The sequence below is a fragment of the Aethina tumida genome, chromosome 1 (genome assembly GCF_024364675.1).
Source record: "Aethina tumida isolate Nest 87 chromosome 1, icAetTumi1.1, whole genome shotgun sequence".
NCBI classification, from domain to species: Eukaryota; Metazoa; Arthropoda; class Insecta; order Coleoptera; family Nitidulidae; genus Aethina; species Aethina tumida.
The window spans coordinates 15,889,390-15,915,847 of record NC_065435.1 but is presented as its reverse complement, the minus strand read 5'-3'; the positions used below and the strand labels follow the sequence as shown (position 1 = coordinate 15,915,847).

Below are 26,458 nucleotides of genomic sequence, written 5' to 3'. Positions count from 1 at the left end.
AAAAATATACTTGATAAAGGACCTTAATTTTAATCTTACATTATTAACTCAATCTAATATTCAGATCACTGAATTTTGTATTGAGAGCTTGTGGAGATTTTAAAAATATTGTCACACTTAAATTACTAACTCATTCTTACATTCATGAGAGTATGGCTCAGTTATTTGACATCCAATTTATAAATGCACCCTTGTTGAATCTCCACAACGTAAAATTCTGAAGTATTTATGTTTGAAACAAGAAAATATTCTAACTGGTAGGAATGTATCTTATGATATTCTAAGATTCCAAATTAAGTCTCTTAAGGAACATTTTATATAAATTTTAAATATTCAAATTTGTTATTCAGTTTATAATTTATTTATTCCTAGACTTGAATCCAGAAAAATACATTTATTATATTTTTGCATACTGATATTTGAATAAATATATATAAAAAAAGCTTTATCAGGAAGAGCAACTCCGTTCAAAATAAAAGTTATAATTGAAGCCTCCTTGATTTTAAATTAAAAACTATGACAAGTGGCGATATTTTCAAGTCAAGTCAACTTACATTTAGCGGATTGGATTGCTATTTTCAGCACCTTATATAAAGCTTTCATTACTTTACCTTGAGTTTTCAGCGATTTTTAATTGTGGCATTGATCTCAAAATTGTGAGAGTTTAGTACAGAAAAACTTTAAGGAATTCATACCATATTATAAGAAAATTGTCTTCATCTGTTTATATTAAACATTGAATAAAAATATTCAACAGAGTAGCTAACTTCTCTAATTAGCGAGTTAGCTCAGTCCCAAAAAGACTTATACATAAATTTCCATAAGCACGGTGTGTTTATTAAGTATATTCGAGATTGGTTATGGATGCATGCAAAGTGGGTCAAGACAGGTATTCAAAACTTTTGCTTGTAGTTTAAGCTTAATTCGCCCGAAATGTAGGTGTTACGTTTGACTATGACTATGTGAAATCGATATAGGTTATTTGTATTTGGCAGGCACAAAATAATATTTACCAAATATTACTTATTGAATTTGGGGAGATGCAGGCACCATTTTATTCTCTGCAAACGTGCATTCCAAGATTTATGAAGATAACCAATATTTGTGAAGTTGTATGACAGTTTCAAATATCACGGAATTTATATCGGTTTCGTTTTCTGGTTCGCCGAAACTGCTCGTGTGTACCGTGACATATATTATTTGTTTTCTTTGACGTCTCGCCGATTTGTTTGGCATTTAATTAAATTAATTTGTTTAGAATCCTCGGAATTTATGAGGTAACATGAATTCAAGGACAATAAATTAAATTTATGGATATTTTTGGTATATCCTAGTTGTAACTCAGTGCAAGAAACTGCACTTTACTTCCATCCAGTGATGATTTAGAAGGATGTAAAATATTCCTGGGCACGATTTGCTCATAAAAGTGGTTAAACGTCAAACGAAAATTGACAAGAAAACAATCAAATTAATTTTATATGCCCATTTAAAACATGTTACCAAACATTAATGAAATTAAAAATAAACATTGACTGTATGTGTGGTTCAAAAATTTACTAAAAATTGTCATCGGACATTGAAATTCTCATTTAATTGGAATCCCACAGTGAGACCTTAAAACATGGATCTCGATCACAAGTTTAATCTTGAGAGATTATATTAATGCCGCATGGACATAGTAAAGCTACTGGTTCGACTTTTCAATTATCACCATCCCTTGAGTTACTAGGATTAATATTTTTCGCTTCACTACTCTCAAATGTAATTTTATTTTAAGAACGTTGCTCCTTAAAGCAACCAATTGATGAAGTCCTGGGCTATTGAATATTTTTTTCGAATATGAACTTTAATGACTGTCATCAGGTTCTATTGTAACGACGAAAAAAACTGGTGGAACAATCAATTCGATGAGCTAAGGTTAATATAACAAAATTGAGCGTTGTGTAGCAAGTTCCCTAAGAACCAGAAAAGAAAGTATAAATCAGGAATGAGTCTGGTCCCAAACTTATTCTCTTAACTAAAGTAAAAATGGACCGAGCATGTTTCATTAGATAACAAACTTGTTACGGATCCGAAAAATCAAGGACATTTCATAATTCATGAACTGGCAAATCGTTCTATTGACATGTTATTCACAAGATTATTTCATTCTGAAAGTTCAAACGTTGTTTTGTTTGAATTAAGCTCGTTATTTATAGCACACTGTTCTGTTACGACATGGTGTCTTCTAAAACTTCTGTTAATGATACAAATAACATATAAAGAAACTTGGTTGATTCGATAAATTGGAAAATGTACATTGCAAATTCATGTCACTACATATTAACATATTGATTTGTTCAATTAAGAGGAATATTCATTAGCATTAATGGAATATTTAACAGAAATTTTAACTATTCATATTTATTTTAATTGTACTTGTTCAGCAATTATTTCAGTACTTATTGATTAATAATAGGCAAAGACAAATTAGTGCTTGACTGAGTACATTTATTTCTAATATCTTACACTAGTTTAATAGTTAAATTGTGTATAAAACGAGAATAGCTAAGCATAATAATCTAATGGTCAATTAATCGATTAATGAGAATGTGTGGCCAATAAAAGTGGGTTTAAATCTGTGGTATTGAAGCGTGCAATTATGTATTTTTAGATGTTTACAAGCTAATAAAGCCAGTTCAGATTTGTTAATAGAACGTTTAACAAGTACAATTAATGATTTGAGAAACAACTAAACCGCATTTTTACTACGAAATCGACGTGTTTATCTAAAAGTACAAAAGATTTGATTGATTTTTACGTAAAATAAAGTAGGTCAAAAACTTTCTCTACACACTATAAAATTTATTACGAGGTCCATAATTTTTTGAAGGTATATTAATAATATTACTTTTTTTGTCAATGATTGATTTATATCTGCAAAAAGGGGAACAAAAATAAATCTTTTCCTAATATATATGCTTAAAATTAAAATAAACTAGATGGAAAACATTCATCTGATATGGAGTATAAAGATTCAAATCAATTTCGAAATAAAAATTTTTAGTGGAATTCTGGTTTGAAATTTTCTTTTTGTCAAACCTTTTGACATTTACAGACACCCTTGCAAATAAGGATCTTGCTATTCATTGCTTCTCTCTAGAGTCAGTATACATTATAAGAAATTTATTAGAAAGGGAATTGGATTGTTGAAATATATTGAAAATGTCCAAAGTAATAAAGCTTCAAATAAAAGAATATTTGTTGAAATTTGTACCTTTATTAGATAATACTAATAAACCTGAATAATATATTGTCTTATGTAAATATGTTAATGAAATATAATATCAAAAATAAAATTGTACCTTTTTTGAATTATAAAATATATTTATAAGGACTAATAACATAATAACCCCAACACTAGAACCCTAAATCCAACCCTGGAAATCAGAATAATGAACAATACAAAAAGTATGAAAATCAATTTCACTTTTTTATATATATAATTTTAATTCTTTATGACCTAGAGTTTAAACGCACTAATTTATAAAAAGCATGTTCTCGCATATTTATTCATAATTACTGAAGCATGCAAAGAAGTGCTTGAAATTTTCTGTGCTAAGATAATAACATTGTAGATTTAAGACTGAGTTTCCAATTATTATATTTACAAGATATTTTAATTTTTTAATATAAATTTTCAAGTTGTGAAAACCAAAATTTTCGTATTAGTAAAACTTTCTCACTTTTATTTTATTTTATTTTATTTTATTTTATTTTTATTTTATTTTATTTTATTTTATTTTATTTTATTTTATTTTATTTTATTTTATTTTATTTTATTTTATTTTATTTTATTTTATTTTATTTTATTTTATTTTATTTTATTTTATTTTATTTTATTTTATTTTATTTTATTTTATTTTATTTTATTTTATTTTATTTTATTTTATTTTATTTTATTTTATTTTATTTTATTTTATTTTATTTTATTTTATTTTATTTTATTTTATTTTATTTTATTTTATTTTATTTTATTTTATTTTATTTTATTTTATTTTATTTTATTTTATTTTATTTTATTTTATTTTATTTTATTTTATTTTATTTTATTTTATTTTATTTTATTTTATTTTATTTTATTTTATTTTATTTTATTTTATTTTATTTTATTTTATTTTATTTTATTTTATTTTATTTTATTTTATTTTATTTTATTTTATTTTATTTTATTTTATTTTATTTTATTTTATTTTATTTTATTTTATTTTATTTTATTTTATTTTATTTTATTTTATTTTAATTTTATTTTATTTTATTTTATTTTATTTTATTTTATTTTATTTTATTTTATTTTATTTTATTTTATTTTATTTTATTTTATTTTATTTTATTTTATTTTATTTTATTTTATTTTATTTTATTTATTTTATTTTATTTTATTTTATTTTATTTTATTTTATTTTATTTTATTTTATTTTATTTTATTTTATTTTATTTTAATTTTATTTTATTTTATTTTATTTTATTTTATTTTATTTTATTTTATTTTATTTTATTTTAATTTTAATTTTATTTTATTTTATTTTATTTTATTTTATTTTATTTTATTTTATTTTATTTATTTCATTTTATTAATTTTATTTTATTTTATTTTATTTTATTTTATTTTATTTTATTTTATTTTATTTTATTTATTTTATTTTATTTTATTTTATTTTATTTTATTTTATTTTATTTTATTTTATTTTAATTTTATTTTATTTTATTTTATTTTAATTTTATTTTATTTTTTGTTTTATTTTAATTTCATTTTATTTTATTATTATTATTATTTATTAATTTTATATATTTATTTATCTTATTTATTTTATTTTATTCAATATTTTATTTAAAAAAATAAAACCAATAACGAATGTAAAGATATTCTGTTAATTGCATTTGTTATGCAAATTAGAAGTGAAAAACTGCCTGTGATCAACATTCGTATTTTAATTAAGAAATAAACGTCGGACAGATCTAATTATTGAATTAAAAACAGAGAATCGCCCGGTGACATCAATTCAGTTAAAGACCATATAAATTCATGGTGACGTAAATTTTGGACAAAATATTAGAGTGCACTCACACTTTAATAAGCCAATTGTCATGTACGTCCGACCATTATTTTTAATTTCCACCGAATTCTGCGGATGGACTTGCGGACTGTATTTGAATTTTCTAAAGGAATTACACGCCGTTCCGGCGTATCCTGGCCGCATTGTAGTGTTGATTGTATTTAAAATGGGTTAACATAGTTTTAGGGGCAAAACGTTAATTAAATCACAAACAATAGTCGTCGCATTAATACAGGGAAAATTATTTTACAGTGCATTTCCTTGTGATTCTCTGTATACCTGAGAGTTGGCAATATATTATTTGGTTTTTGCGCTGTATTTACATAATTGGACATATATTTATGCAAATGCATTGTTCTTGAGGTCGTACAGTGGACTGTTTAGCATAGTATTAACGTTTAAATCAGATCAGTAAAATTTTACATTCTTTATCAACGATCTCAAGATTAGGTTGGCAGATTTTGTCACAACCAATGCAGGGTAAGTGCATTGCAGGCAATTTTCACCCTAACAGTTTTAAAGCAACAATTTGAATATGTAAGAAGATAAAATTTATTTAAATTTTGTATGCTCAGGGACACAGATACTGCAGTCCTAATTTAACAATTTTTTGGTGTCTCCATATAAGGACAAAATATGATTAGAAGGTCGTATGTTGAGTTTGACCATCCTTCAAAATCAAGATGCCAACAGGATAATGCCCGACCTTCTACTGCGAGAATTAGAAGACTTCAAAATTTAACCCTTACTCTACAGAATTTGACCGACCTTCAGCTTCAAGTAGAGGCGTAGAATGACTCAATGTATCATTGATGAAATTGATCGAAATGTTTAACATTTTTACCTGAATTTTGTACAATGGTACACCAAAAAATAATGAATATTTACTTTCTTGTGGAAATAAAATTTTTAATAATATATTTTCTTCAAGAATACAAAGAGAATGTAGGACTTGTAACCATTTAAAACATATTTTTTTGATAATTTATGGCAGTTTACCGTCAACTTGATCCAACTATATTATATATAAAATGCGTTCCTTTATGCTAAACTTAATCTGCACTATACGGTTTAACGGGTTCACCACATTACTAGTAATAAAAGCCAGCCAAGAACAAAATTCCATCTGGTGATGTGAGACACCCATTTAGTACAACTATCGTATGACATATTTCAACACGTTCACTTGAAAATTACGCATAGTATTGTGCAAAGTTTTATGACTGTCTGCCACAATTAAATTTTATAGGGTATAAAACTTATATGAGTACTATTATTCCTTTAAAATTATTTAATAATCTTTTACATTTTACAGTTATACCACTTGTTATTACCGGTCAAAATTTTATTAAAAAAATATTTCAGGTCCCAAAGCATTACGAGTATTAAGGTGATTTATAACAATTTAAATATTCTTAGATATAAAAGCCTAGCTTCCCCAATAAAAAACACAGAGAAATTAATTGGTGCAAACATTTTAATATTTCCAAGTGAATATTGTGCCTCAACTCATTATTGACCAAAGAACTAGAAGATTTTGTTCAAAAACCGTAACTGATAAAGTTACTTTAGTCCCAGTTCTTCCGTACTTTTAAAAGCCAGTAAACGATGTAAAGTTCATTTATAACATGACAATAGAGATAGTTTGAAAGGTTGCTGTAATGATCGACCACAGGCCATTGGTAAATCAATCAGAATCAGGTGACAGTCGAATGCAGGTGTTACAAAGCACGATTTTATCTTTCCATTTCAATTTCACGATGAAACAAATAAAGTAAATGTGTGTATATATAATTTACTAAGTTTAAAGCATTTTTAGTGGCGTCACAAAATAATCACTGAAATTAAACATCGAAATTTAATTAAGTAATTAGTGTCCAAGTATTAGTATATTTTTTATGACACTAGTAATAACCTGTAATTATCAGCTCTCAATCCAATATTGAAAAATAAATTTAATATTTATCTTAAAGATATGCAGATCAAAAGAAATAATAATTTACTCCACACACATGATATTAAAATTCTTGAAAGTTATGAATCTAAACTATGTCAACTATCTCACAGCTCATAACTTATTTAAATTCCATTGTTCATCCAATACATCCATTGTTTTAGTGTTTTATTGATTTGTTTTATTTCATAAATAAATCAATAGATTTTATAATTTAGATGTTATTGAAATTTTAATTTTGGATCCAACTGCCGAAAGAGATTTATTTAGGTGGCAACACTTCTCTCAGAAAGTTTAGAGGACTTTCAGAATGGATGTGAAGTAATCTGTTACCTTAAGCTGTTCAGTAACACATGCAGTATTTTAAGAAGGTGCTGCTCAACCAAAGCGAAGAAATATGACCAAAATAGAAAAAAATAAAAAATGTTTCAGTAAGGTATCTGTTATTTTAAGTATTATAATATTTAATTTTGTAACGTTACTACTGCAAGAACTACAATAAAATTTTAATTCTTGATCATAGCATAGTTTAATATCAAAGTTTTTGCAATTAAAAACCACAAAAACAATATAATGAGTCGTATAATAAAACAAAGGATTCTCATGATAGGTAATAAAAATTTGTAGGACGCTTTAAAACATAAAATGTAATAAAAATTTGCGGAACAGATTAAAACATATTAAAAGTACAATATTAAAAAGAGGCAAACGACATAAAGTCGTCTACACTTTATTGTACAAAGCTTACTTGATTTTAATTTTAAAGGATAAGGGATTTATAATTTATTCGTTTATAAATTCAACTTATTTAAAAAATATTTAATTTCGAGGCTCAGGTTCTGCAGATCTGCATCGTTGGTTTTGAGGAACCATAAGATGGCACTACAGTTTACTCTAGGATGTATGGAGGCAACAATATTTTTGTCTGTGTCCTCATTGTTAGAGGCTAGCATTAATTTGTTGTTAACAATTTCTATTTTAAATTAGATATTGGTTATCGCTGTAAATTCCTGTTGATTTGAAATATATTTTTAATATCTTTCCAACTTTAATATCTAACTAATTTGGTGTTGATGAAACAGGACTTTTGTTATCTGTTTCAATCTTCTGGCAAACAAAGAATTCTTTTTCTACTGTTTCATAATATCCTTGGATTTAATTGATAGCTGAACAATTAAGGGATGTATGGATGTACATTTTAAATCTCAAAAGTGAAGTGAGACTAAGAAATAAGAAATAAGTTTATCAAGTTGGACCTTCAGGTAAATAGTTTTAACACAATTTTGAGAAGATATATCACTCATGTGGACGAATGTAGTATAGCTTAGGAGTATAATGAAAGAATGTTTCTTACAAAACTAAGAAGGACCTTGTTCGTACAAAATTGTATAGTAAAAAGGTGCCCTACATATTTAGTGTAATATGTTTGTTCCCATTTCCTAAATGAGCGTATTTTAAACATGTTCATACTATCTAAACCATCGCTGTCCGCAACATGTATTAGTTATGAAATGTATGCGTGATATACGGTGGCGTGTTTAGATTTAATTATAGAAAAATCTTTTTATGTGATTACATTAAATTTTTCCGCTTTTTTTACAGATATCATCACTATCGTGGCCTCTATCATAACAATGATATATATGGCATTTTATGGTGCTCAAACATTACCAGGAGCAGCACTCAGAGGTCTAAGGTTTTTCCAAATTCTTCGAATGGTTCGCATGGATCGACGTGGTGGAACTTGGAAATTATTAGGATCCGTAGTTTATGCACACAGACAAGTAAGTGATCATTTTTTATTGACTAACAATTTAAAAGTAGGTCAGATATGTATGCTGGAAATTAAATATTTCTGTCGAAAACTATGAGACCTGAGTATTAATTTAGTAATCAGCTTGAAGAGGGACTATATCTTCAATGGCAGAAGGTTGTTAAAATTGATCTGCTGCAGTCGTTGACAGTACACTGTAAACACATTATTTTTAATGACTGTATTGTTAGAACTATAGAAATAATGAGTAACTAACTCCAAATGAATTAACTATCAACGACAGCAACTGTTGCTCATCCAACTCAAAATTTAAACACTGGACACCACATTAACTTTAACAGTCTCTAACTCTTCTGTAATTGAAGGTATAATTTCTACATTTTATGTGCCTAATTTTGCATTGAGAATGCGTCTCTTGAATCTGGTTTATAAATATAAAAATATACCTCTGTAATACATAACTTTATATACTTTAATCCTTTCATATAAAGGAATGAAAACCTTTCAGAACTAGTGAAATCAATAAACACATTTATTTTAATTTAATCCTAGCTGTTTTCACTGCCATAAAATTATATAAAGCAACTTCAAAAGTTTTAGTTTATTATAGAAGCATTTACCATACAAATTAAAGCTCTATTTCGAGTTTACTTGAAGCTTTGAATAAGTTTTGAATTTCATTTCATAAACATTCTAGATATGTGAAGGAAATTTCCTAAATACATTTCGTGGAAATGCTTTCCGGATAACGTTAAACTGTTTTTTAGTCAGACGTTTCCTGTTAATTTAGGTATTTATAACAAGAAATAGTTTCTTTCCGTGATGTGTGTGAGAACGGTGATAATTACAATTTTGGACATAAATTAAAATCAAGATTTTATCATGAAATATATTCAGTCACAAAAACTGCATATAAATACAACTGGTTAACGTTTTGTTTCACTAACCGCATAAAATACAGGGTGTTAGACCAGTTAGAGAAAAACTGATTTGAGTGTTCAGCTCAATTTTTTTTTAAACCATGATTGATTCTTACAAACTGAAACTTTGAAGTAGTCTAATAAACTGTTTATTAATGAGGTCATTGCTGAAACGTATTTATTTTCAAAGCTTGAAGGAATTGTATTTTTAGAAGAACACAAGATAAAAAAAACGTTGGTTTATGTGTATCGGACTGAAAGTTGATCAGGTTGAAAAATAAAAAAGTTTGTCTTGTCAAGGTAAGCTCTTCTGTTTCCCTGAAAAAATGTGTTTGTTCTTAATATTTTGAGATAATATGTGCAACTTTTCTATCAAATGAAAACCATAATAGAAAATTTGTGTGGTCAGATAGAAGGGCCAACGCCAGCCCAATCAAATTGAAAACTTATGGAATTGTAGTTAAGTTATGAATAAATTATTTAATAAATACATTTTTTAAACGTGTACTGTTTCTGACTGGATCCTTTTTAAAGCAAATTCAATTGTGATTTTCAATTAGATTAAAAAAGTCCATGTTGTTTCGAAATTTTAAAATGTGATTTGCGGTAATCAACGTTTTGAAATAATTAAGCTTCATGTGATTGTCAGTTTAAATACTAGTAAAAGCCAAAACTAACAACAGGTGAAAATTATAAACATAAAAACAATTTCAGGAATTGATAACGACCCTCTACATTGGTTTCTTGGGTCTGATATTCGCATCATTCCTTGTATTTCTGGCCGAAAAAGATGTGAACAAGAAATTCTCCAACTTCGCCCAGGCACTTTGGTGGGGAGTTGTAAGTTATTCACCTGCCACGTCATTTTACTACGTTAATTATAATTATTCAATTTTATTTCAGATAACATTATGCACCGTCGGATATGGAGATATGGTCCCCGAAACCTGGCAGGGGAAAATAATAGCTTCATTCTGCGCCCTACTGGGAATATCGTTCTTCGCCTTACCAGCGGTAAGAAGACTTAAATATTTTGAATCACTAAAGTAAACTTGAAAATTAGCAGTGCATACAAATAAAAACATTAACGAATAATTAAAGCCCTCATCGTCATTTTACGTCGCAAAAAATATTTATAACTTGGAAATGGTGTTGGCTGACAGCCTCGACGTTGAAGAGCACCACTTCCAGATGCGACAGTTAATACACAATTTCGTTTTGCTGCCGCCGTTGATAATTAAAATATTTAATTTCAAGTCCACCCCGATTTAAATTTCGACTATTTTTTTTTACATAGGTCTTAAATTACCGAAGATTTATCGCAATAAAAATTGCATCTGGAGTGCGACAACATTGAAACTAAAATTCGCATCTAAAACTGTCAGATTAAAATTAATGAAGGGTTTTATTATGTCAGTAAAATCATTTCCGTTTTACGATGTCTCACTCTTTTATTTAATAATATCGTTCACAAAAATCTTGTAAACGTGTGGACGTATTTTCGAAATATAAAATAGGACCGTAAAATTTGAGCTCACATTGTGATTGCATACAGAAGTTACAACTTAACGATCTATCAACGGTAACTTTGTTGCGAACGTTTAACTATGCTTGCTTAGTAAAATTTACTGGCTAATACACTTGTGAATTTATATTAAATGATTCAAAGGAATATCTTGTTATATTGATGATTAAAGCAAAATAAACATGTCAGAAATATCGGTGTGTTTGAATATTATTTGCACATATCAACTTGCTATAATTATTTGTTTTAGTGCTATTAAATCTTGGAGAGAAATTAAGAAATAACACAAATCAATAGTCATTTTGGTTCCAACGATTTTTCAACTGCTTTTGAATAATTAGAACGTTATAACACGTCCAATAATGAAATGAATATATAAAAAAATCTAGTTTTTCGTGAAAAATATACAGCCCACATTCCTGTAACCTTTAATCCAATCGTGCTTAAATTTGGTATTTATTATCTTACATATGTAAAATTCAATGTAATAAACTTTTTCCATATTGTTATAGTGGTGTAGACTCTGGGAGATTCCCCTCTTTTTCTTGTACTATTTTCTACGCCACTGCATAGTTTTTTAAATCTACCAAGTTTTTCATATTCTTTGCACTATTTGGGAGAAAAAACTCTTAATTAATTTTGATTATTAATGCTGTTTTTGAGATATTTCAAATTTAATGTTTACTCTAATTTTATTCAAACACAACTAAATTACGATTAAATTAAATAATTGTAGTGGCAAATTTATAAAAAAAATTTATTTCAATTATTCCAAAGTCGTCAACAAAAGTTGTGGAACAATTTAGTAGGGCATGTTAAATGCTTTATTTGTTGTTGATCAGAAACAGACAAAAATATAATTTGAAGGTAATTGTAAATTTGTAAATTAATTTTGTTTCTTTTCACCTTTACGTGTAATTTTTGGAAACGAATATTATTCGTAAATACTAAAAATTTATATACCTTTATATCACATCTCCAATATGAGATCAATAATCCCATTAAAATTTTATAAAAGTAATAATTGCAAATTAAAGGAATTTCCAATAACTGGCTATTTATTATTTGTTTCTGAAGGGTTTATCCAGTTCCTTGGAAGTACGCCGTCAAATAATGAGTCAATTGAGACATATTTGTTGAGAAATTTTTAACAAAAAATAATCATCGTCATGGTATGACACAATGAAAGATCTAATTAAGTTCTTACAACTTATGAGGTGTGAAATATCTTTATAATTAATGTTTTTATCCTTTCAATATCTTGCCAATTAATAAAAACGTATTTATTTTCGATTTTATATCGAAACCCTTCATATACAGTATGTCAAAGTTAATAATTTATTTTGATCATTATTATGGAAATATGTTCTTCCATGAGTAATTTAACTAGAGATGAAATTTTGTTCTTAGATCATCGATATTTTCCAAGTACCTAGAACATCCAGTATACCTGGATGACAACTTAAAATGGAAGAAGTCACATAAATTGTGCTTTAATAATTTCAATTTTTCCAAAAATCGTCAACAGAAGTTGTTGAACAATTTATCAGAACAAGTTACAATTGGAACAAATTAAATACTTCCATTTATTTGTTGTTGATTAGAAACAGACAAAAATATAATTTGGAGGCAATTGTAAATTTGTAAATTAATTTTGTTTCCTTTTACCTTTTACGTGTAATTTTTGGAAATGAATATTATTCGTAAATACTAAAATACCTTTATATGCCTTATCACATCTCCAATATGAGTTCAATAATGCCATTAAAATTTTATAAAAGTAATAATTGCAAATTAAAGGAATTTTCAATAACTGTCTATTTATTATTTGTTTCTGAAGGGTTTATCTAGTTCATTGGAAGTACGCCGTCACATAATGAGTTAACTGGGACAAATTTGTTGAGAAGTTTGTAACAAAAAATAATCGCCATACCAGACTTTCAGAATGACACAATGAAAGAAGATTTAATTAAGTTCTTACAAATAATGAGGTGTGAAATATCTTCTTAATTAATATTTTCAACTTTTCAATATCTGCCAATTAATGAAAACGTATTTATTTTCAATTTTATGTCGAAACCCTTCATATAGAGGGCGTCAAAGTTAATAATTTATTGTGATCATTATCATGGAAATATGTTCTTCCATGAGTAATTTAACTAGAGATGAAATTTTGTTCTTAGATCATCGATATTTTCCAAGTACCTAGAATATCCAGTATACCCGGATGACAACTTAAAATGGAAGAAGTCACATAAATTGTGCTTTAATAATTTCAATTTTTCCAAAAGTCGTCAACAGAAGTTGTGGAACAATTTATCAGGACATGTTACGATTGGAACAAATTAAATACTTCCATTTATTTGTTGTTGATGAGAAACAGACAAAAATATAATTTGGAGGCAATTGCAAATTTGTAAATTAATTTTGTTTCCTTTTACCTTTACGTGTAATTTTTGGAAATGAATATTATTCGTAAATACTAAAATACCTTTATATACCTTATCACATCTCCAATATGAGTTCAATAATGCCATTAAAATTTTATAAAAGTAATAATTGCAAATTAAAGGAATTTTCAATAACTGCCTATTTATTATTTGTTTCTGAAGGGTTTATCCAGTTCATTGGAAGTACGCCGTCACACAATGAGTTAACTGGAACAAATTTGTTGAGAAGTTTGTAACAAAAAATAATCGCCATACCAGAGTTTCAGAATGACACAATGAAAGAAAATTTAATTAAGTTCTTACAAATAATGAGGTGTGAAATATCTTCTTAATTAATATTTTTAACCTTTCAATATCTTGCCAATTAATATAAACGTATTTATTTTCAATTTTATGTATAAACCCTTCATATAGAGGGTGTCAAAGTTAATAATTTATTTTGATCATTATCATGGAAATATGTTCTTCTATGAGTAATTTAATTAGAGGTGAAATTTTGTTCTTAGATCATCGATATTTTCCAAGTACCTGGGACACCCAGTATACTGGGATGACAACTTAAAATGGAAGAAGTCACATAAATTGTGCTTTAATAATTTCAATTTTTCCAAAAGTCGTCAACAGAAGTTGTGGAACAATTTATCAGGACATGGTACGATTGGAACAAATTAAATACTTCCATTTATTTGTTGTTGATTAGAAGCAGACAAAAATATAATTTGGAGGCAATTGTAAATTTGTAAATTAATTTTGTTTCCTTTTACCTTTTACGTGTAATTTTTGGAAATGAATATTATTCGTAAATACTAAAAATACCTTTATATACCTTATCACATCTCCAATATGAGTTCAATAATGCCACTAAAATTTTATAAAAATAATAATTGCAAATTAAAGGAATTTTCAATAACTGCCTATTTATTATTTGTTTCTGAAGGGTTTATCCAGTTCATTGGAAGTACGCCATCATACAATGAGTTAACTAGGACAAATTTGTTGAGAAGTTTGTAACAAAAAATAATCGCCATACCAGAGTTTCAGAATGACACAATGAAAGAAAATTTAATTAAGTTCTTACAAATAATGAGGTGTGAAATATCTTCTTAATTAATATTTTTAACCTTTCAATATCTTGCCAATTAATATAAACGTATTTATTTTCAATTTTATGTATAAACACTTCATATAGAGGGTGTCAAAGTTAATAATTTATTTTGATCATTATCATGGAAATATGTTCTTCTATGAGTAATTTAATTAGAGGTGAAATTTTGTTCTTAGATCATCGATATTTTCCAAGTACCTGGGACACCCAGTATACTGGGATGACAACTTAAAATGGAAGAAGTCACATAAATTGTGCTTTAATAATTTCAATTTTTCCAAAAGTCGTCAACAGAAGTTGTGGAACAATTTATCAGGACATGGTACGATTGGAACAAATTAAATACTTCCATTTATTTGTTGTTGATTAGAAGCAGACAAAAATATAATTTGGAGGCAATTGTAAATTTGTAAATTAATTTTGTTTCCTTTTACCTTTTACGTGTAATTTTTGGAAATGAATATTATTCGTAAATACTAAAAATACCTTTATATACCTTATCACATCTCCAATATGAGTTCAATAATGCCACTAAAATTTTATAAAAATAATAATTGCAAATTAAAGGAATTTTCAATAACTGCCTATTTATTATTTGTTTCTGAAGGGTTTATCCAGTTCATTGGAAGTACGCCATCATACAATGAGTTAACTAGGACAAATTTGTTGAGAAGTTTGTAACAAAAAATAATCGCCATACCAGAGTTTCAGAATGACACAATGAAAGAAAATTTAATTAAGTTCTTACAAATAATGAGGTGTGAAATATCTTCTTAATTAATATTTTTAACCTTTCAATATCTTGCCAATTAATATAAACGTATTTATTTTCAATTTTATGTATAAACACTTCATATAGAGGGTGTCAAAGTTAATAATTTATTTTGATCATTATCATGGAAATATGTTCTTCTATGAGTAATTTAATTAGAGGTGAAATTTTGTTCTTAGATCATCGATATTTTCCAAGTACCTGGGACACCCAGTATACTGGGATGACAACTTAAAATGGAAGAAGTCACATAAATTGTGCTTTAATAATTTCAATTTTTCCAAAAGTCGTCAACAGAAGTTGTGGAACAATTTATCAGGACATGGTACGATTGGAACAAATTAAATACTTCCATTTATTTGTTGTTGATTAGAAGCAGACAAAAATATAATTTGGAGGCAATTGTAAATTTGTAAATTAATTTTGTTTCCTTTTACCTTTTACGTGTAATTTTTGGAAATGAATATTATTCGTAAATACTAAAAATACCTTTATATACCTTATCACATCTCCAATATGAGTTCAATAATGCCACTAAAATTTTATAAAAATAATAATTGCAAATTAAAGGAATTTTCAATAACTGCCTATTTATTATTTGTTTCTGAAGGGTTTATCCAGTTCATTGGAAGTACGCCATCATACAATGAGTTAACTAGGACAAATTTGTTGAGAAGTTTGTAACAAAAAATAATCGCCATACCAGAGTTTCAGAATGACACAATGAAAGAAAATTTAATTAAGTTCTTACAAATAATGAGGTGTGAAATATCTTCTTAATTAATATTTTTAACCTTTCAATATCTTGCCAATTAATATAAACGTATTTATTTTCAATTTTATGTATAAACACTTCATATAGAGGGTGTCAAAGTTAATAATTTATTTTGATCATTATCATGGAAATATGTTCTTCTATGAGTAATTTAATTAGAGGTGAAATTTTGTTCTTAGATCATCGATATTTTCCAAGTACCTGGGACACCCAGTATACTGGGATGACAACTTAAAATGGAAGAAGTCATATAAATTGTGCTTTAATAATTTCAATTTTTCCAAAAGTCGTCAACAGAAGTTGTGGAACAATTTATCAGGACATGTTACGATTGGAACAAATTAAATACTTCCATTTATTTGTTGTTGATTAGAAACAGACAAAAATATAATTTGGAGGCATTTGTAAATTTGTAAATTAATTTTGTTTCCTTTTACCTTTTACGTGTAATTTTTGGAAATGAATATTATTCGTAAATACTAAAAATACCTTTATATACCTTATCACATCTCCAATATGAGTTCAATAATGCCACTAAAATTTTATAGAAGTAATAATTGCAAATTAAAGGAATTTTCAATAACTGCCTATTTATTATTTGTTTCTGAAGGGTTTATCCAGTTCATTGGAAGTACGCCGTCACACAATGAGTTAACTGGAACAAATTTGTTGAGAAGTTTGTAACAAATAATAATCGTCATACCTGAGTTTCAGAATGACACAATGAAAAAAGATTTAATTAAGTTCTTACAAATAATAAGGTGTGAAATATCCTCTTAATTAATATTTTTAACCTTTCAATATCTTGCCAATTAATAAAAACGTATTTATTTTCAATTTTATGTCGAAACCCTTTATATACAGGGTGTCAAAGTTAATAATTTATTTTGATCATTATCATGTATTATGTTCTTCCATGAGTAATTTAATTAAATGTGAAATTTTGTTCTTAGATCATCGATATTTTCCAAGTAACTGGGACACCCAGTATACCCAGATGACAACTTGAAATGGAAGAGGTCATATAAATTGTGCTTTAATAAATTAGTCATTTATTTAGTCTTTTAGCGACAGAACCTTGAATTCTAAACATATCAACTAGGAACAACAAAATTCTTATTACTTTGAAAATGGATGCCCCTAAATTAATCTTCTCCCTTTCAGGGCATACTTGGGTCGGGTTTCGCTTTAAAAGTGCAACAGCAACAAAGACAGAAGCACATGATACGAAGGAGACAACCGGCCGCCATGTTAATACAGTCACTTTGGAGATGTTATGCTGCCGATGAATTGTCACTGTCAATAGCTACGTGGAAAATTCATCAAGTACCACAGCCCAGTCCTCCATCGTGAGTATACGCTTTTATAATTATAACCTTTGAAAATATGCTTTGCGACTGTGAATTAATGAAAGTTCTAGCAGTATGTGTACATAAGACTCGAGAATATAATCAAGTAAATGCTGGATGTAAAAAAATCAACTACTATCAATTAATTTAATAACACACTTTAAATTACGAAATCCTACGATTTTCTTTTAATTGGGCATGGAAAAATTACAATTTATATCTGATTAGATTTTTAGACAAGTTAAGCTGATTTTATTAATTTTTTATAAGCCTCCTGAAAGGAGCTTTTATTTTACAGTGATTTCCTCTTAATTTAAAAGCTTTTCGATTAGTTACAATATAAGTTAAATAGAAAATGTTCTGACATCTCTTGGAACGATTACCTTTAAATACTTCAAAAAATTCTCTACCTTTGTCGTATTTTGTCTCACGTTTACAGATCCAAACTTGAAGAGATTCTTGTCACTAAATATCATCTAAGTTTATTAAATTAACAACTGCAAATAACTCAAAACAATTGAAAATGAATAAAGCTCTCAAGTTTTAGCATATTATATTTTCTTTTTCTTTTAATGTATAATTATTCAAATTTCAGGGGTTTCTTAATGGTAAATTATTATTTATTCCTTTCAGGATTATATTTTAAAGATTTGGTAAACAACATGTTTATTTTGTAGTTTGTTTTTAGTTTGGGCCATAAATTTTCAATATGAGTTAGAAGATTAAATGGACAAGCTTCAATCTGCCAATTTTCAGTTTTATTGAATGCGGAGGATTATAGTGACAAAACAGCCCTTTAGAAACAGTTCCGTTTTATTCGTATCACCTGTCACTTCAGTATATCTAAATGTGGTTACAACGTATTTGTTACGTATTTATTATTTATATCTTTTCCACCTGCCAACAATACATAATAGTAACTGATTTCAGGAAACATAAAATAAAATAAATTTGCTTAATAAAATCACACGTTTGGTTTGTTGGAGGCCAATAATATATTATCAGTTTCTCCTATAAATTACAGACAGAATTTAGGCCAACTTCAAGCCGCCAATTCCTAAACATATTGATAAATGTTTAGGATCATGCTGAAATAACAATTTAATGGTTAAACATCGCTGCATTTCTCTGTTTGTTATACATTTAGGCCCATTTAAGGAGGGAAACTTCTTTGTTCTATTTAAAACTGTACTTTAAAGATAAAAAATTATTGTATGTGACGGATTTAATTTAAAAGTTTGTCAGTATCTGATATATTAAGATATTTTTCACATTTTATTCTAAGATTCCATAATATTTAATATTTACTTTAGTTGAATAGAAGATTAATAGAAAAATTACATGCATATCTTTGAATATATATAGTATTTTTTAAATAATTTATTTAAAAATAAAAATCGTTTTTAAAAAAATTAACTGTACATTTGTTTGTAAAAATAATATATAATTTACATCTTTGATGAGTTATAAATTAGCAAAATAACCCGACGCATTCGCCATTTTTAATATACAGAGATTTAATTATATTATAGAAATAAACGTTCATAAAATACGTGATAAATAACGTAGACAAAAAATCGACAGTTTTAAAAGGACCTTTACCATCGGAAAGTGCGTGCAAACTTGTAATTAGATTGAATATCACGCATACACACAAGGGTAGTGGCGTATCCAAGCAGAACCTAATATGAAATGGTTGTAAATTATATATACTTTTGGTCCCTGTCAATATATACGTCAACTGTGAAAAGCAGTTAATAAATAAGTAAAACTAAAACTAGAAAATTACTCATTTAATTAATCTTATAATAAATAAATATTCACCTAATTGATAATTGTCCATGCCCTCACTTATGTAACATATACAAATAAAAATCGAAAAAGTTAGAGAGTAATTAAACAGTATTTACTTGTAAATAAATTAATTGTAATTATACTTTCAAATTTAATTTAACCAAATTTAACCTTTTACTAGAATAAGTAATATTATATTTTTTAAATATATTTGAAAGTATAAAATCAAAAAATTGAATTGAAAAAGAATGCTATGAAATAATCTGAAAATGATATATAGATGTAGATAACTAGGAAAATTAATGGATTATTTTTATGTTTCCCGTTTCCCCTCTACCTCTATTAATAGAGGCGTCATTATTTTTAAATACATATTACATTTAGGTACATTATATTTAAATGAAACCTCAACTACACCTTACATGTATAGAGCTAATGACGTCTCTAGTTAAGCTGTCTCTCACTGTATGTTTTTCCAATTGCACGTTACCAGAGCTAAATTGACAGAAGTCGATAAGGTCGCTGAGAAGATACAAAGTATTTCTTCTGTTGTGTAAGTCTTTGTATATAGCATGTCACCCCTAATTCACATTTAATTAAACAAAAATATCGTCGAGAACTAATTATAAAAATAAATTATTCGACCTCGAATTTATGAATCATATTTCAAGAAAATTAAAAACCTCACTGTCTTTCATGTTCCGAAGTTGCATTACCTGTTCCCCCTTTGAATCGTTTAAGCTTTCAAGTTTTTTTTACAAAAGTTAACCAAACAACAATTTAATTAAAAAATAATACGGCGAAAAATTAAACTTCATTAGCCGTCGTGAAAGCCCGGAATTAAAGTACACAAAAAATCAGCTTTGGACACTTACAATACGTGCGTATTGTTCGTTTAAAATTTTTCTCGTTAATCGGACGTCATCAGTGATATTTAAATGTGGATTAGAGGATTTCACAGTTCGCATGTTTGGTTGGTAAGCCTGCTATGTTCCAACCAGTTTATTTATTAATCGATTAATTGGTAAGCTGAATATGCATTGTGAATATTATCGTTTGATTATGGTATTCATCAATAATTTATGAGCTACGGTAATACATTTTGTACGTTCATGTGTGAATATTAAATTTTGAAAAATGCACTTGTCAAGTTTTTTAAATTGCTTCTTCCATCTTATTCCTTATGTGCATGTTCAATTTTAGTGTTGTTTTACATACGTATAAACTGTAAGTGAAATCGTGTTTGCAAGGCGCATGATACGTATTCGTTTACATGATAAACCTCAATAAATTATTTATCTGTGTCAAAATGAATGTCCATTTAAAACATTTAACAATATACATACGAATTGTACCATTCGTTAATTTTGTGTATAATTTTCATTGACCAATTATTATAGAATCGATGCAACCATCGAATTGCTGTCATTTCATATTTTGTCGAGCTAAATTTGTGTTATTATTTTTGTCAACTGCATTTTTGATATATCGTTTTGCTATATAATACATGTCAAGAACACGAAATATGATTTGGAACTCTTGGGATACCTACTTAAATTTGTATCAACGAAAACAGGTGCATTCCTCTGCTGATACGTTTTATTGACGTAGCAACTGTTAAATTAAAAATTACAACATATAAAATTCCTCTTGCAATTCTTTTGATCACTTTCAATGGCATTTATGACAAATTTATACGAAATATTGTGTGCAGGGTGTCCCAGATTGATATATTTTAACTGTTATGAAACCATAAAAACTAAGTTAAGTTGACAAAATTCAATTTTTATTTTAAATCTAAAATGCCGCAACAAAATCTAGTGAACTAAAAAAATACTTTCAAAATGAAAGAATTTGATTTAAAATATCAGATTTCTAATATTTAAACTAGTCTCCCTCAATCTGATATGAAACTACTCATCACAGCCAATTTGGGACACCCCGTAAAAAATAATTAAACACGTGTGCGATTTTCTCTATAAATTAAAATTGATTTCTAACATTTTTAATTTCGGCCCGATGTTTCTGTCATAAGTTTGGTTGATAAATGAATCGCATTTTAGCTCATGGTCGTGATTAATAGTGTCAGGAAGTTCATTAAAATGAAACTTGTAAACTGTATTATATTGATAATTATTTTGTTTGAATATCAATTTATGTTATTAATATCACATATACATAATGTAATTTCCTTTTGCTATTGTAAAATGCTATTTTGTATGCATTTGGTCTTAATGGCATCCTTAAAGTATTTAAGTGGTAATACACAAATTATGAGCTATAAAAACGGTTGTACTTTTAATAAAATTGATTGTTTTCTTTATGTTATAGGTATAACGTACAAGTAAAAGGTTTTGTCATTTAAATGCACTTTGTTAAGACTTTTTTAAATTTTACTAATAAATACCAAAAGACATATAAATTATGACCCATAAAAGTGGTGGAACTTTTAATAATAATAAAATTAATAGAAGCATTTTCACATGTCAATTTAATTACTTATAGCATTAACCAAAACTTTTTACTACAATATATTTTTGAACATAAATTATAATTGACGATTTACTAGAAAATATAATGTAATAAAAAAGGACATTAAGATAGTAAACGTTTTTGTTCAAAACAAAATTTCCTATTAGTCCTATATTTTAAAGTAAATTTTTCTCTTTATTTGAAAATAGTCGTAATCGTTAAATCAGGAACATCCTGTAATTTTACTAGAAATGTATGTTTGTGAACCTTAATAAAATTGTGGGAAATCCGTGCAAACATTGGAGAGTTAAATTTGTAACACAGTAAAATTTACTTAATTAATTCATATGATGAACTAGTTTCTAACATTTCATTATTAATTATAATCATTGATTTATTAGTACATCGCAATATATTTAATATGAATCTAATCAGTCTAAATCATAATTCAAATAATTAAACATGTTATACCATATAAACATAAATTATCCCCTTTGTTTCGAATTAATTTGAAAGGAGCCTTGTGTTCAGTACAGATTTAATATGTCGCGACGAAAGCCACAAAGGTTTCCGGTAATACATGTGCACATACCCGTAAATGCCTTGTTCATATTTTAAAATGCAACTCCGTGCTTAATTTCTCATGAGAACCAAACACTTGCTAATCCGTACTTAAACGAAAACTTTATTTGTATTATTTCCCAGGAAATGTCACTTGGTAAATTGTTGAACTGTAAATGAAATGAATTTCTGGCTTAATAATTTTTAATTTATTAAACCAACAAATAAATGGAATTGTGAGTTTTCGTGAGAAATCGTTTAAAGTGTCAATAAAACAAATTTTTTAAAAATAATATCGACGATTTATTGATTTTTTCCTCCTTTTTTATTGACTTTAAAAATATTTTGAATGATTTTAAATATTACTTTATTTTGAATAGTAATTCATCGTGAATTACTTCAATTTTTTTAGGGGCCTATACTTTCAAAGTAAATAAAGGAAGTAATAAAATACTTCATATAATAATTTATTCATTTGTAATAATTTTATTATACCTTTATTATTCTTATTGTTCTAACATAGAGAGAAAACCAATTAAATGTGAATGGAAATGTGTAATTAATTTCATAATGTTTATTTAAAGCAGTAATTAAATATTTCTGTATTTTATAATAGGCTAAATAACACAGTTACAAAACTCATTAATATTTTAATTATTGTTCATAATGTAAATACAAATTATAATTATTATTTTTTGGTATTTTCTTTTCATATGTACAATCAATGTTCTTACTTAACTCAAAAAAAAATATATATTTAAAATTTCGGAATAATATGTCCAGTAACTTTTGTCTTTCATATTGAATGTAAGTTGTGAATGTAAAAATAGACAGTATCTCAAAAATGTGTCCATAAAACATCGAGATATATGCACCTTATTTCAAAACGAAATCACGATTCAAGCTTTCCAAATATATATAATCATCTTCAGCTAAGGTATACCGATATTTCAGTCAAATTTCGAGATATTTAATGTTATCGTCTATAAAACAAAGATGACGTGTAATGAGAAATTTTAAACATATGTCTTTAAAATTTCGAGATATGCTTTTTATTTCAAAAAGACATGCTGAATTTGCTTGTAAAAAAGTCAAGTTTTTCAAAAATATAGAATTTATGATATTAAATTATAGTTGGCCAAGATATAAAAAATGTTTTTCATAAATTTTGTGATAAGTAAAGCTATTTTTATGATATACGACAAAATCATTATGTCTTAATTATTAATAATTTTAATTTAATTTAATTAGTTATTGTGTCACAAGGGCTTATAAAAACATTAAAAAACATTAATTAAATCAATTACTACCTCTATATTTCATAGACAACAATATAATTATCTGGAAATTATTGATTTTGACATTTCCATGTCAAACTCAATTATAGTTGACATTTGAAATAAAAATTTGCATATATCTCGAAAAATTAAAGGATTTTTTAAATAATTATCTTAGATTACGTAAAAATATCTCTAAAAACATTGACACTTTTTTAGAATCAGCCAAAAGTCAGTTATGGTCTAGACAGTTCAGCTGGTTTTTTCTATCTAATCTAAAAAAAATAAAATCAATCAATTAGGACCCCAGTCTGACAATAGTTCTTTCATTTTTTCTAGTGTTAATTATTTAATGTTATCGCCTATAAAGAGGACGTGTAATGGGAAATTAAAAAATGTATTTAAAATTTCGAGATATGTGCAACTTTTTTTATTACAAAAAGAAATCATAACTGAATTTGCTTGTGAAAAATCAAGTTTTTCAAAAATATAGAATTTATGATATTAAATTATAATTGGCAAGATATAAACAAAGTTTTTCATAAACGTTATAATAAGTAAAGCTATTTAATATGATATATGACAAAGTTATTGTGTATTAATTATGGATAATTTGTTTGAAAATTAGTTATGTGTCACAGTTTTTTGGGGTTTATAAACAAATTAAAAAAAAAAACATAAATTAAATCAGTTACTCCCCCTATATATCATAGACAACAATATAATTATCTTGAAATTATTGCTTTCGATATTTCCATGTCAAACTCAATTATAGTTTCCATTTGAAATAAAAATTTGCACATATTTCAAAATTTTAAAGGGTTTTTAGGTAATTATTAAAATTAATATTACCGCCTATAAAACAAAGAGGACGTGTAATGAGAACTTAAAAAACTATGTTTTTAAAATTTCAAGATTTGTGCAACTTTTTTATTTCAAAAAGAAATCACAACTGAATTTGCTTGTAAAAAAGTCAAGTTTTTCAAAAATTTAGAATTTATGATATTAAGTTGTAGTTGGCCGAGATATAAACAATGTTTTTCATAAATATTGTGATATTTAATTTAAATATTAAATATTGTGATATTTAATATAATATATGACAAAATTATTGTGTATTAATTATTGATAATTTGTTTGAAAATTAGTTATTGAAACACAATAGCTTATAAAAAAATTATAATATAAATTAAATCAATTACTCCTCCTATATTTCATAGACAACAACATAATTATCACGAAATTATTGATTTCGACATTTTTATCTCAAACTCAATTATAATTTCCATTTGAAATAAAAATTTGCACATATCTCGAAATTTTAAAGGGTTTTTATATAATTATTAATATTAATGTTATCACCTATAAAACAAAGAGGACGTGTAATGGGAAATTAAAAAATATGTCTTTAAAATTACAAGATATGTGCAACTTTTTTATTTCAAAAAGAAATCACAACTGAATTTGCTTGTAAAAAAGTCAAGTTTTTCTAAAATATAGAATTTATAACATTAAATTATAGTTGTCAAGATATAAACAATGTTTTTAGAAATTTTGTGATAAGTAAAGCTATTTAATATGATATATGACAAAATTATTGTGTCTTAATTATTGATAATTTGTTTGAAAATTAGTTATTGAATCACAATAGCTTATAAAAAAATTATAACATAAATTAAATCAATCACTCCTATATTTCATAGACAACAATATAATTGTCACGAAATTATTGATTCCGACATTTTTATCTCAAACTCAATTATATATAAAATTTGCACATATGTCGAAATTTTAAAGTTTTTTTTAAGTAATTATTAATATTAATGTTATCGCCTATAAAACAAAGAGGACGTGTAATGGGAAATTAAAAAAATATGTCTTTAAAATTTCAAGATATGTGCAACTTTTTTATGTCAAAAAGAAAGCACAACTGAATTTGCTTGTAAAAAAGTCAAGTTTCTCTAAAATATAGAATTTATGACATTAAATTATAGTTGGTCAAGATATAAACAATGTTTTTCAGAAATTTTGTGATAAGTAAAGCTTTTAATATGATATATGACAAAATTATTGTGTCAATTATTGATAATTTGTTTAAAAATTAGTTAATGTGTCACAATTTTTTGGAGCTTATAAAAATATTTAAATTTCAATATTTCATAGATAATAATATAATTATTTCGAAATTATTGATTTCCACATTTTTATCTCAATTATAATTAACATTTGAAATAAAAATTTGCACATATCTCGAAATTTTAAGGGATTTTTTTGACTATGCAAAAATGTGTCGAAAAAACTTTGACAATTTTTTAAAATCAGCAAAATATCAGTTATCTGCCTAAAGCATAATTGTTTCTTTCTATCAAATCTAAAAATATTTAAAAAACAAAATCAACCGATTTAGGACCCCTGTCTGACAGTAGTTCTTCCCTTTTTTCTGGTATCAACTAACAAATTCACCAATTCAGTGTATGTGGCACATTTTCATTCCAAACAATTTCCGTATGCATGCAGCTAATTATTGTTTCTGCGTCCCAACATCATCATAATTTGCTTCACACCACGTACCAATTTATTTACAACTTATTCATTGGATAGAGTCACATTTCCCGTTCTTCTGTTCCGTCGTTC

The 26,458-nt window shown here is 26.4% G+C and overlaps 1 protein-coding gene across 1 annotated transcript in view; it reads left to right on the top strand.

Annotated features, from left to right (window-relative positions):
- The window catches only part of LOC109598647 (potassium voltage-gated channel subfamily KQT member 4-like), an 87,415-nt gene that overhangs the window by 45,781 nt on the left and 15,176 nt on the right, over positions 1-26,458 (top strand). Inside the window, exons 5-9 of the mRNA XM_049970838.1 lie at positions 8,653-8,834; positions 10,459-10,584; positions 10,648-10,758; positions 17,536-17,720; positions 20,008-20,067. Coding sequence (XP_049826795.1) covers positions 8,653-8,834; positions 10,459-10,584; positions 10,648-10,758; positions 17,536-17,720; positions 20,008-20,067 — 664 coding nt within the window. The remainder of the gene's footprint in view (positions 1-8,652; positions 8,835-10,458; positions 10,585-10,647; positions 10,759-17,535; positions 17,721-20,007; positions 20,068-26,458) is intronic.